Source organism: Primulina tabacum, chromosome 18 (assembly GCF_025594145.1).
Source record: "Primulina tabacum isolate GXHZ01 chromosome 18, ASM2559414v2, whole genome shotgun sequence".
In the NCBI taxonomy this organism is placed as follows: Eukaryota; Viridiplantae; Streptophyta; class Magnoliopsida; order Lamiales; family Gesneriaceae; genus Primulina; species Primulina tabacum.
In genome coordinates, this window is record NC_134567.1 from 25,165,780 (window position 1) to 25,178,715 (window position 12,936).

Sequence of the window (12,936 nt, forward strand, 5' to 3'; positions counted from 1 at the left end):
CAATCATTGCACTCTTAGATTCTTTACAGAAACTGGCCTCATCTTGGTTTGCCCGATATCGCCACGCATCAATTGCAAGTAACACTAACCTGACCCCTACGATCGAGGGGATTCTTCGTAGCAGGTTCACAGATGCCCAAGGAATGCAAGTTTTTGAATTAGGACGTATGGAGTTTGATGTTAGGAGTCGTGGACATTCGGCCATAGTGGACCTCGAATCAAAAAGATGCACATGTCGAGTTTTTGATATTGATAGAATCCCATGTGCTCATGCCATCGCAGCTAGTTGGTTAGCGAATATTGATTTATATGATATGTGTTCACAGTACTATTCTACAATGTCATGGTGCATGGCTTACTCAGAGACTGTTTATCCCGTTCCAGAAGAAAATGAATGGCCACGAAACATTAATTTTCCATTGGTGTTGCCTCCTTTGCTAGAGAAGAGAGTTGGCAGAAGAAAACAAAACAGATTTCCTTCGATTGGTGAATTCAGCAAGAGATAGCTTGAGGGTCGACCATTAGCTTGATGGTCGACCATTATTTTTCTTTGGTCGACCATCAAGCTATCGGTAGGGTGATGGTCGATCCTTAGCTTTGTTAGGTCGACCATCAATCTCATGGTCGACCATTAGCTTGATGGTCGACCATTAGTTTTCTTTGGTCGACCATTAGCTTGTTGGTGAGTTTTGTTTTTTTTAAATATATATTAATAATTGTCCAAAATATGTAACATAATTGTGATCGTGGCAAATTACTGAGATTGTGATGAATTGATTCATATGTAAATTAAAATATATAACATAATCTTGAAATTACGATTTATATTTTTAGAAAATATAAAAAAATAGTTCGATTCCATGATTCAAATTTAACTTGAAACATATAACATAATCCTGTTTTTTAGATCGTGCCAAATACTGAGATTATGATGAATTGATTCATATGTAAATTAAAATATATAACATAATCTTGAAATTACGATTTATATTTTTTAAAAAATATAAATAAAAATTTCGATTCCATGATTCAAATTTAACTTGAAACATATAACATAATCCTGTTTTTTAGACCGTGCCAAATTACTGAGATTGTGATGAATTGATTCATATGTAAATTAAAATATATAACATAATCTTGAAATTACGATTTATATTTTTTAAAAAATATAAATAAATTTGTTCGATTCCATGATTCAAATTTAACTTGAAACATATAACATAATCCTGTTTTTTAGATCGTGGCAAAATACTGAGATTGGGATGAAAAACCCTAAACCCTAAAAAACCCTAAACCCTTGAAACCCTAAACCCTAAAACTAAATAACAATGGTCGACCAAAAGAATAGTGGTGGTCGACCAACACAATATAATGGTCGACCATAAAAGGTAAAGGTCGACTATTACTCGTTGGTCGACCAAACTCGTTTATGGTCGACTAACAGAATTTTGTGGTCGACCAGACAATTTTTGTCAACCAAAAACGAGAGTGGTCGACCAACAAAATAACACCAAAAATTACATAAGAAAACCATGTTCCAATAATGACATAAAATTGTCCGATACATCACAATAATCACCAATCATTAAGGAACATATTACAAGCTAAAAAGTATCTAAACTCAGATACTAATCTATCATCTAAAGTTAGTACTACTTGCGCACTCCTGGACAAAGAGTATCCGGCAACAGCTAACACAAACGCTCCTGAATCTTCGCTGTGAAAAAAAAAAGAGAAGTTAATATTTATTGTTAACATTAAAAAAAAGAATAATGAAGTTATTATATTTTAAATAGAAAGTTGACAACGTACTGTATAATCTTGGCACGAAATTCATCATGTAGTTTTATATTCCATGGCCTCTCGGGGTGTGGGTTGTTCCCAACAATGGATAGCAGACGAGTAGCGTTTATAAGTATAGGCTCTATGTCTTCATTCAGATCTTTGAATTTGGGATCGTGCCTTCGCTGCAAGTCATATATAATGTACTTATTCACCCCTGTCACGAGTTTGAGCAAAAACCAGCGCCCATCTGTGTAGACAGGGATGAGAATTCTTCGCGTCTTTTCCCACGAGAGACACGGCCATTCTGGATCACTACCTTTGACTTTGCTCACAATCGGTGCCAGATTTATGTTGAAATCGATATCTTTAGCTTCGGCCAAAACTGATATCGCAGAGTAGAAATCTTTGTCCATCAACGAATCATCTGTCGACATCACTTCAGGATGTCGGATCTGCATCTCAAGCAATCCACGGAGAGCTTCGCCGATGTGCTGAATTCAACATAACAAAAGGTTTTCAAAGTTTTAAAAGAAGTTCTCTACAAATTTAAACTTTATAAAAGATTTATTTAAAAGCTTACAAGGAAAGTGACACGCGAGTTTGCGATAGCCATGGGCCCATAGAACGACTTCTCATATTCGGCATAAAAACCTCGAATCCTACTGGGCGAACGGTCGAGCATCGAGGCCCTAACTCGCGCAAGCGAGTTGTTTACCTTCAGTGTCACGGTCTCCGCAAGTGGCCTCACACCGACATCTATAAAATGATCAATTGTAACAACTTTAATGCAAATATGAACAATAAACAAGGTATAGTTTAATAACCTCTCGACGTGGTCGCCCCGCCTCCTGACATACGCGCATGTGGAGTCACTTGAATATCTAAAAACATAAAATATATTGTTTAATATACTATAAATAAATATAAATATAAAAAATGTGCATTACCTCACCTCCTGCGGACTCCTCTGGAATGGCTTGAAGGTTAGGCTCAAATATCTGTTGGGATTGGCTACCACTGCCAATTTCCCTACCCAAAATATTAGCCACACCTAACAGCGTACATTCAACAAATTAAAATAATAACAACTTTAATGCAAATATGAATAGACAAGGTTTACTGTAATAACCTCTAGACGTGGTCGCCTCACCACCTGACTTACGCTGAACCGGAGTCACTTGAATATCTAAAAATAAAGACTTTGTTGTTTAATATACTATACATAAATATCAAATCAAAAAAGTGCATTACTCACCTTCTGAGGACTCCTCTGTAATCACCGGAAGGTTAGGCTCAAATATATTTAGTGTTTGGCTAGTACTCGCAATTTCCCTAGCCAGATTATCATCCACACCTAAAAGCGCACATCAAACAAATTAAAATAATTATGAGAATTGTACTAAATCATTATACTACATAAACATAAATATAATAAATAAAATTAACTCACCAAAATCTGCCTCAGATGTTTTCCTCTTCCGCCCTCTGCTATAGACTATGCTATAATCTCTGTCCTCCTGCACTGGCATGTTAGACCTCATCTCAGCAAAACCAGCTCTAATCTGTTCAGTCAAACTCGATTTCAAGTCAACTAGAGCTTGATTTATACTCCTCATAAACGCTCTGGTCTCAATAAATTCTGCTGCAATCTTCACATGCATGGACGTAACGGAATCCTCCAACGCAGTCAATCGCCGCTCGAAACGATGCTCCAAGGGTGATGGGCGGCGGGAGGGATTGAGTCCAAAGTGGACTCTAGGACCCGTACGCATAGGAGAACTGGTCCTAGAGCTGGATCTATCGAGCTCACCAGGACGGATGCCAGAAACGTCAGGAGATGCATGTGCAGGAGGCGTGTGCTGGACAGAGGGAGGTGAATGTCCAAAATGCATGGGCTGGTCAGAGGGAGGTGAATGTGCAGAATGCGTGGGCTGGACTGAGGGAGACTCCACAGGGTGCTCGCTACATATGACTGTCTGATCCTGCCTCCAGAGCTCAAGTACCCGAGTGATCACCGCATCAGGCGCAGAATCAACAAAATGCCCGGTCGTATAATACGGTGCAACTAGCTCCTCAGGAGTAGGAGTCAAAAATCCCAGACAATCCTGCATATAATTAATAAAAGATCAAATTAATTAAAATTAATGTCCACGGTTATTTTACCAAATCAATTCATATTACTTACATCTATAGGACAATCACCGAAGGCTGCAGCGATTTCAACACCAGTTGGGGCACGGTTTGACGCCCACGTCTTAGTCACCCACTGAAACATCCTGGGCAACATCAAACCGTCCACATCTCTTCTCCTTGCTAACTTCTGTGCCACGCTCGGATAACATTCATAAGCGAAGATCTGTAACATAAATTTCAAACAGTGTTACTGGTACAAATAGAGATAACAAATAACATTCAAAAAATAATATACCTGCAGAGGGAGAACAAAACCACCGACAAGGAAGCTGCCCTCAACTTCTTTCCGGCCCTGTGCCTCGGCGAGGTAATTATATCGTCCTAAAAGATCCTTCTTCAGACATCGGACCGCATCCCGATAGGCTACTCTACCCCAGGGATAATGGTTGAACCTATCCAAATCATCTACGAGCCTCAAGTATTTAGGGTCGATCTTCGTCGTCTTTTTCCTCGTCGCCTCACCGAATACGGCACAACAAAAGTATAGACTAGCCATCTTTATCTTCTCCATATCTAGACCAGTCTCGTTATGCTCTTGGACAATAATCTTTCCCTCCAAATCACCCAAAACAATATCAGCCTTACCGGGAAAGTGTGTGGTGCCAAATACACCTCTATCTGGTAAATCTTCGGGCTCTATAACGCAATCGAGACCCGTTATTAAACAATACTCTAACAAAGAAAATCTAACAGGCCTTTTGCGCACCACCATCCACAAATCATCACTACTACTATCAAGTATCTGGTTACTCATTAAATACCATAGAATTTGGCTGAAAATTTTAAAATCTCTATAATACCTAACTAAATTACCAAAAGGCGAATGCTCGAAAAAATGGGTTCTCTCCTCGTTGTTCAAATAAAAATGAATCTTCTCAGAAATCTCGTTATATCTCGATTGAATTGTCAACTTACATCGGAAAATGACATCCCTGCCTAGTTTTCTCGGCAAATAGACCTGTGACAAAAAAAAAATATTAGTAAGGTTAGGAAAAATTTTGTGGTCGACCATAAAACCACATTTGGTCGACCATACAAACAAATAAGGTCGACCATGTTTTATGGTCGACTTCGTCTTATGGTCGACCATAAAACGTAGTCGACCAAATAAAACATGGTCGACCATAAAATTTTTAGGTCGACCATGTTTTATGGTTGACCATAAAACGTAGTCGACCAAATAAAACATGGTCGACCATAAAATCATTACTTTTTATGGTCGACCACAAACAACGTATACTTTGTGAAAACCATGGTCGATTACACACACACACGCAGCAAACATAACTAAAAAATACGACTAAAATTCAGAAGAAACATATCGAAATAAACGCGAAAATTACCACATTTTCGTCTGCCATTCCTTCGGTTGAGATTTTGAAGAGTCGACGGAGACGTTTTTCCAGGAACGGAGGGTTTAGAGTTCGGAATAGGGTCTTGGTGGTTTTTGGCAAAAGAGTGCGTTTAATAGTGTGTTTCACAGATTTTAAACTTAAAACATAGGGGCATAAAAATAATTTTCATTACGGATCTTTTTTTTTTTAAAAAAACACAACAGACTCCCTTTCCCCTAGGTTCTCCCCCAAATTCCCCAAAGCCGCAGCTCCACTTCACTTTAGATTCACAGTCCATGAAATAGATAGATACATATTCATACATATATACCACATATCTACGTTTTCGCATTTCACCGGAAATGGCGCCAATGGCAGTCATCGCCAGATCATGGCCGCGGATTAGACGGCAAAACTTGAGATATATTTCTACTTCCATCCACCTCCACCAAGATGCTCAGCTGGCCGAGCCTCCGCCTTATACGCCACCGCAAACGCCTCTGCCACCTAACCCGGCCTCTGGTAGTCCGCTCTACAATGAGAACTGGAGGAGCCCTCTACCCTCCGTATCCGCTGCAAATGCGGCGGTTATTCCGATCAGTTTAGGGTTTCTTCACAACACCTCGACGTCGCGTATGCAATCTCTTTCTCAGTCGCTGGACGGCCAGAGTTTGATGAATCATTTCGCTGATTGGATGACCTCTCAGAGATGGGATGAAATGAAGCAGCTTTTTGAGTTTTGGATTAGGTCTTTGGATAAGAATGGTAAGCCCAACAAGCCGGATGTGAACCTTTATAATCATTACTTGCGGGCGAATTTGATGATCGGGGCATTTGCGGGAGAGCTGCTGGACCTTGTTGCGCAAATGGAAGCTTACGGGATCGTACCCAATGCCGCGTCGTATAATCTTGTATTCAAGGCTATGAAACAGGCTGGTGAAGCGCTTGCGGCTGAGAAATTGATTGAGAGGTTTGAATTTTTTTCGCAATTTCTCTTTGGAAAAAGATGTTATCTTCCTAATTAAAAATTAACTGAGAAGATTTATGACTTCTCGAGCGGCAATTGATCTCATTGTAGTTTTACCTGTATTTGTCATTGCACTTCTTTTTTTACTGTTGTTCTTTATTTGATGCTTTCACGGAGGGAATAAGCAGTCTCGTTGATTAGTGAGGGTTGATATCCTACTTCCGTTGTACCAGGATTTGAGAAGTCATGAATTATATCAGACCTGTTGCAGTTTTAGAGGTAGAGGATAAAGAAACTCTCAATGTTAGGTCAAAGCAATTACGATGGCTTGAGTTGCTAACAAGGAGTGTAAGAGCTGGAGGATAAACTTGGTTTCCCATTGTTTCTTTTTTTTTTTTTATGTGGAAGTGTTGAGCTGGAGCATGTATTAAGTAATAGAAAATATAAAATCAGCGTCGAATGTCTCTCATGTCTTCGTTGATTGATTAATCTTAGAATACATGGTTCAACATGATTTATACCCTCAACATGCATCCGTTGTTGATGGTTTTTATGGTTTTATAACTTTCTGTTGCCCCATGCATCAAATACGATGTTCGTTGTCATGAGGGACAGAGGCATGGTGAAAATTGTTGTACTTGGTTAGGTAAGAACACAATGAAAATTGCTTCAGATGCTTTCGGTTCTCTCTGAATCTCTCTTGTTTCGTTTATCTGGTGGACATAATTTTATCATTCACTCTGTTTACCCCCTCCCTATTCTGTATTTCCTCTTCAAGTCAATCTTGTTTAGTAACTATGAACTAAAAATGAAGATTCTGTTAGCTCCATCCACACTCCTTTATTTATTTATTATTTATTATGTCTTATAAAAGTAATTGTGTGTCATTGTTTTTATTGCTTCTCCTTCCTGTTCTATTTTCTTGTTCAGCTCCTTTTATTGTTTCTCTGAATGAAACTTCTGCATTGCGTTCTCGTGGGGTTTTGTTGCACATGATCTTCTTTCTTCTGTTGTTTTGTATGAAATTTTATTGCTCAGTGCTTTATTAATCGAAACCATTTTACTTGACACAAAAATAATATTATGGTGGGATTTATATAATTGACTCCAGGATGCTCCAAACAGGAATAGAATACAAAGAATCTCTACCTGATGATGAGTCTTACGACTTAGTCATTGGCATGCTCCTGTCAACTGACCAGATCGATTCCGCTGTGAAGTACATCGATCTGGCCTTGAAATCTGGATATATGCTGTCGTTGAATGCATTCACGGACTGTGTGCGAGGATGTGCTAGAAATGCCAGACTGGACACCTTGTTATCAATTATAGAGAGATGCAAGGTGCATATCTTTTTGACTGGCTGCATGATTTGTTTTTTAATTTCTATGTGCAGTTTGTTCGAGTACACCGATGACTGACTCTGACTACATGATTGTTATTAGGAAATGGATCAGAACAAGTCTTTGTGCCCTCCTTGGGTTGTCTGCAATTATATTGCTGATATAGCAATGCAATCAGATAACAGCGAATTAACTTATTATGCTCTTGAATTCATGGCTAAATGGATTGCTCGAGGGGAGAAATCACGGCCTGCTACGCATCTTTCTATCAATGAAGGATTAGTTATCTCTGCTCTTGGAACTGCTAGTAGAACATACAATTCTAGACTCCTTGATGCCTCATGGGCTGTTCTGAAGCGCTCACTGCGCAACAAGCAGGTTCCTGGTCCTGAAGCTTATCTTGCAAAAATGTATGCCCATGCTAATTTGGGGAATTTACAGAAGGCTTTCAGTACTCTCCATGAATTTGAGAGTGCTTATGGAAATTCTAAAAGCAAAGATGGAGAAGACCTATTCTCCCCATTTCAATCTTTGAATCCTCTTGTACTATCGTGTTCCAAGAAAGGTTTCGAGACTTTGGATTCAGTAAGTTCTTTTGACTAGAGTCTGGACGCATATTTTTGAGCCTTTGTCAAGTAGGAATAGTTCATCTTCGCAATTTCTGTAAAATTGCTTCTTGATTGTTTGTCTAGACAGATGCCGTAGGTCAGATTATTAACACTTGCATACTTGCATTTCGCCTACATTTGATGTAGTTAAACCCCCTTTATGGCATGTCATATATGGCACAACTAGTTCCTTGTAATTTCACTAAGAAAGTCAATATCGGAAGGATCGAAGAAAAGCGATCACATTTTCAAATTCATTTTTTTTATAACTTGTGAACTGATAGAAAGTTAGCCGTAGCATTATAATTTTTGAGATGATGGTGGAGTGGTGTCAAACATAAAAATGACATTTATTGAAAATTTGTGCCCTATTGTGTTATATTGTGACGGATGATGCAAATCAGTGGTGATTAAATTTGATGGGCATGTTTTCGACCATAAGATTTTTTTTATGTAATCATTACAAGTTTATGAGCATCAACATGTTGTTTCCCTCATGCATTCAAACAAGATTCTTCACATGCATGCACATATTACAAAATACCTTGGATGTCTTATGGTTTATTAACATGCATAGGATGTTTGTAGGATTACCTTGAAGTGTGTAAACACTTTGACTCCAATTATTCTAGGACTAACGGGGATAACTCTTCTTGTAATTATCTACGAACAATCATCTTGAGTCATCTCCAACTGTTTCTCTAAAATCTTCCTTAATCAAGTCCATGATCGGAATCTATATTCTTTCTTTAGTTTGTCCTAGAGAAAACTAAAGAATTTTTTGTTGAGCCACAAAAATATACACGGCGGCGGTTTAAGGCGGCGTGGGGGTGTTCAAAGGGACGACCAAAATCCTTTAAAGAAAAAAGGGTGGGCGAAATCTATGAGAGAGTAGAAATCATCGTTGTGAGAAGTGTATCTTTCTCGTTATTACGATGTAAAGTCAAAATTTTCAAAGCTCCGAGTCGAAGTCAACTACACAAAGTCAACTTGGTCAAGGTCAACTAGTTAAAGTCAACTATCTACTAACTCCAAATATGACAACTTCCAATTTTGGAACATTTTCACAAAATTTAGGTAGTTGCTCTCTTCACTCTTTTAGCAGTCGTACCAACTCTCTAAACTTCCAATTATGGGATCCACTTATAAACTCTTTTATAAACCAAAACATTTGATTTCCATCAAACTCCAAAAGGCCTGCACTTTGAGTTATTTACCGGCTCTATGAGAGTCATAAGATGGCGAGATTGAGTGTAGTCACGACACATGTAGCAGTCAGTGTATTGTAGTATGAGATTCGCCACTTGTCTATGAGCATGTATATCCTACGCGATCTGATGAGACAATAGTGCATGAAATTTCTGGTCAGAGTATGAGATGCACATTAGGGTAAAGAGGTTCCCTAGTTGTACATTCGATGTCACTGTATATACTCAATGAATATCATATCGTTACCAAATTCTTATGCAATCCTTGATTAGCCAATAATTGCAGATTTGATCGGGATATGTGAGATAGAGAGATGTACTGATAGCTAAGCATAATCGATTGGTTCTTGTAGGCACTTTCATTGATACCTAAGAAATCATGGGTTGATGAGCTAGGCGCTCTCACCATGATTCGATAGGTGCAATCAGAAATGAGTTCTGATATTCTTATGATCAATGAGTAGATGCACAAAATGATGCAAATTAGGGTTAGCTCGTATGAGGTACACATGTTCTCACTTGTTATGAATCACAATGAGTTGTGAACCCATGACTAGCTTTATCTTTGAACCAATGAGGGTTACACAAGGAATGATTTTTGTGTTCCCATTGAAATAGTAAATTCAATTAGTTGAATTTGGTGATTGAAGTTTGATGGAGATAAAAAGTTTTGACTTATAAAGAGTTTATAAACATATTTCATATTTGAAAGTTTTGAGAGTTCGTACGACTGTTAAAATAGTGAGGAGAGTTCAACTGCCTAAATTTTGATTTTTGTGAAAATGTTCTAAAATTTGCAGTTATATTTTGAATCAGTATCGACTTTGACTCAGTGGTTTGATAATTTTGACATTACGTCATAATAAAGAGAAAGTTACATTCGTCACATTGATGATTTCTGATCTGGTTAATAGGTTTGAAGTATCTTAACTAATCTCTAACTAGTAGAAGTCCTAGTAGGAACTATGCAACTAGTTAAAATCCTAGATGGATTAGTAAGCCCATGTTAATATCTAAATCCAGAGTTTTGACTTGTACAAAAAAGTTGTTTGATATCAAACCCATAGAATCCTCTTTACTTTCTCGTAGATTTTCGGCCACTTTATTTTTAAGGGATTTCGGCTGCCTGCTTTGAAGACTACCACGCCGCTGCCTTAAACTGCCGTCGTCGGTCTTTTTTTGTGTCTCAATGCAAAATTCTTTAGTTCTCAAACTAAAGAAAGAATAGAGATTTCGGTTTTGGACTTGATTAAAGAGGAGATTCATGTTGATTGTTCGTAGAGAATCACCTAAAAGGTTATTTTCGCTAATCCCGGAATAGTTGGAGCCAAAATGTTTAGACACTTCAAAATAATCTTACAATTACCCTATGCATGTTTATAATCCAAACGACATTCAAGGTATTTTGTATAACAAAATATTTATAAAAAAGTTGAATTTCGTCGCGTTCTTGGATACGAGGAAAACGATACTCCAACAACGCTATGGTTTCATTTTTTTCAAGCTTGCTACATATGCTTTAGATTTATTAAAAATATTGAAGAAGCAAACCAACTAGGTGATCATGTGAATCATTTCTTGTTCTAGCTAATTGCCCGGGCCTGAAAATATTCTGCATTGTTTTCGGAGTTGAGGACCAAACTTAAACTTGACATGGAATCCGTTGCTATGTATTTTCTTGTACCTCTATTGGATTTGCATGATTTCTCGTGGTTAGAGTGTAATGTGCCCTTAAAATACCCACGTCCTTTTTGACACTGTTTTTGAAGTGCTCGCTCAGGTTTATTATCAGTTGGAGAATTTAAGTCGAGGCCATCCACCGTACAAGTCTATTGCCGCCCTCAATTGTATTGTTCTTGGATGTGCAAATATATGGGATATTGATCGTGCTTATCAGACCTTTAACGCAATCGATGCGAATTTTGGATTGACGCCAAATATCCATTCATACAATGCCCTGATATGTGCCTTCGGAAAACTCAGCAAGGTAACTAGACGCGCATCTCTTGCTTCCCATTGTTCACAACTGAATAATACTCTGTTTGGCCTATCATTTGACATTAAGAAATCTACATAAAGTAGATAATTGAAGTATTTTCCAGTCTTCCATTTTTAACTGTTAACTCCTTGTTATTGTTATTATTTTATTGATTTTACATCCTACAAGATTTGTTCTCTCAAAACTACTTGTGTAACCTGTGGATCAAACCAGATACATTTTGATTCTCGGAGAGATGATGCATGTAACATATATCATCTTAGCTTTTCATCAATCTCAACTGTTATTGTAGACGGCCATGTTCACTTTCATGGACAGTTCCTTTACTCTGGTATCTAAGTCTCGTGTCAGCCATTTTTTTTACATGTTTGTTCCCTAAATCTCTCACAGAAGCTTTCAAACTAAATCACGTTGGCTTGATACCAGTTGTAGTCTGTATGAATCCATATTTAAATCAGGATTGTAAAGGAATCTTGAGCAAAATACTAAATTCGTGTCCCAGTTGAAAAAAGTGTAAGCAAGTAAAGTCGGTCAATATGTACTCAGAATGTGGTACACAAGTGTATTAAATGCTTCCTTTGATCCAGCCCTAAATACTGTTACACGCTTCTATTGAATCAATACTAAGGCCTTTTTGATAATACAGAGGGATGAAGCTGTAAAAGTATTTGAGCACTTTGTTGGATTAGGCATGGAACCAAATATGACGACATATACTCTACTTATTGATGCTCATCTTATTATGCGGGATCTTAAAGCTGCTCTCACTGTTATCGATGATATGGTAATTTTCACTTGTAATTGATACACATCATTTAGCTTTTGCCAATTTTCTATTGAACCTAGCCCTGAACTGGAATTTAACCCTTCAAGCAGATAAAAGCCGGATTTGAACCCTCAAAGGGAATACTCAAAAAGGTGCGTAGGCGATGCATTAGAGAGATGGACTACGAATCTGATGACAAGGTGGAATCAATAAGTAGGCAGTTTAAAACTCGAATGGGTACAGAGGTTCGCAGGGACCTTCTGTTTAATCTCAAGTACAGTACAGATTACACATGAGAGTAAGTTTTCCGGATATGGTTGCTCACATCTTGATAAAAGATAGCCTTGTGATGCCTGCTTTTATATGTTTTTTGCGACTATGTTCACAGGTCTCTGTACACTATGCGGAAGATGTAGGCTCTCGATTTTTTTTCATTTATCAGCAAATTCGGAAGATGTAGGCTCTGGAGTTTTTTTACATTTGTCGGCAATTCGTGTTGTTCGTTGTTAGGCCTTCGCCTTTTGTAAATTACGGAACCTCTGACCGACTAGTACTTTTTGGCCTTAGCAGGATGAATGTTACCAGGCAGCAGCTTCTTTTTCTTGGCTTATATGTACGGAACTTTATCATTTGTTTGAGGAATAACATGCTTTAGAGGATTCGTAATGGAAGTTAGATATTAGACTTGTTTCGCATTTACGTGCGCTTGAATTAATTTTGGTCATCATAATTG

At 38.0% G+C, this 12,936-nt stretch overlaps 3 protein-coding genes across 3 annotated transcripts; 1 reads left to right on the forward strand and 2 right to left on the reverse strand.

Annotated features, from left to right (window-relative positions):
* Positions 1–1,539: 1,539 nt before the first annotated feature.
* LOC142533772 (uncharacterized) lies at positions 1,540–2,932 on the reverse strand. The gene is made up of 5 exons (XM_075640662.1): positions 2,733–2,932; positions 2,610–2,666; positions 2,366–2,541; positions 1,813–2,276; positions 1,540–1,712 (listed from the first exon to the last, which is right to left on the reverse strand). The coding sequence occupies exons 2-5, from the start codon at positions 2,638–2,640 to the stop codon at positions 1,637–1,639; spliced, it is 747 nt and encodes a 248-aa protein (XP_075496777.1). The 5' UTR covers positions 2,641–2,666; positions 2,733–2,932; the 3' UTR covers positions 1,540–1,636.
* LOC142532416 (uncharacterized) lies at positions 2,729–5,403 on the reverse strand. Its single transcript, XM_075638723.1, has 7 exons — positions 5,322–5,403; positions 4,214–4,936; positions 3,971–4,141; positions 3,236–3,890; positions 3,041–3,139; positions 2,915–2,971; positions 2,729–2,814 (listed from the first exon to the last, which is right to left on the reverse strand). The coding sequence occupies exons 1-7, from the start codon at positions 5,337–5,339 to the stop codon at positions 2,729–2,731; spliced, it is 1,809 nt and encodes a 602-aa protein (XP_075494838.1). The 5' UTR covers positions 5,340–5,403.
* A 168-nt stretch (positions 5,404–5,571) lies between these two features.
* On the forward strand, positions 5,572–12,801 carry LOC142532227 (pentatricopeptide repeat-containing protein At1g26460, mitochondrial). Its single transcript, XM_075638534.1, has 7 exons — positions 5,572–6,282; positions 7,391–7,622; positions 7,725–8,207; positions 11,219–11,425; positions 12,084–12,221; positions 12,314–12,501; positions 12,592–12,801. The coding sequence occupies exons 1-6, from the start codon at positions 5,675–5,677 to the stop codon at positions 12,497–12,499; spliced, it is 1,854 nt and encodes a 617-aa protein (XP_075494649.1). The 5' UTR covers positions 5,572–5,674; the 3' UTR covers positions 12,500–12,501; positions 12,592–12,801.
* The last annotated feature ends 135 nt before the right edge of the window (positions 12,802–12,936 follow it).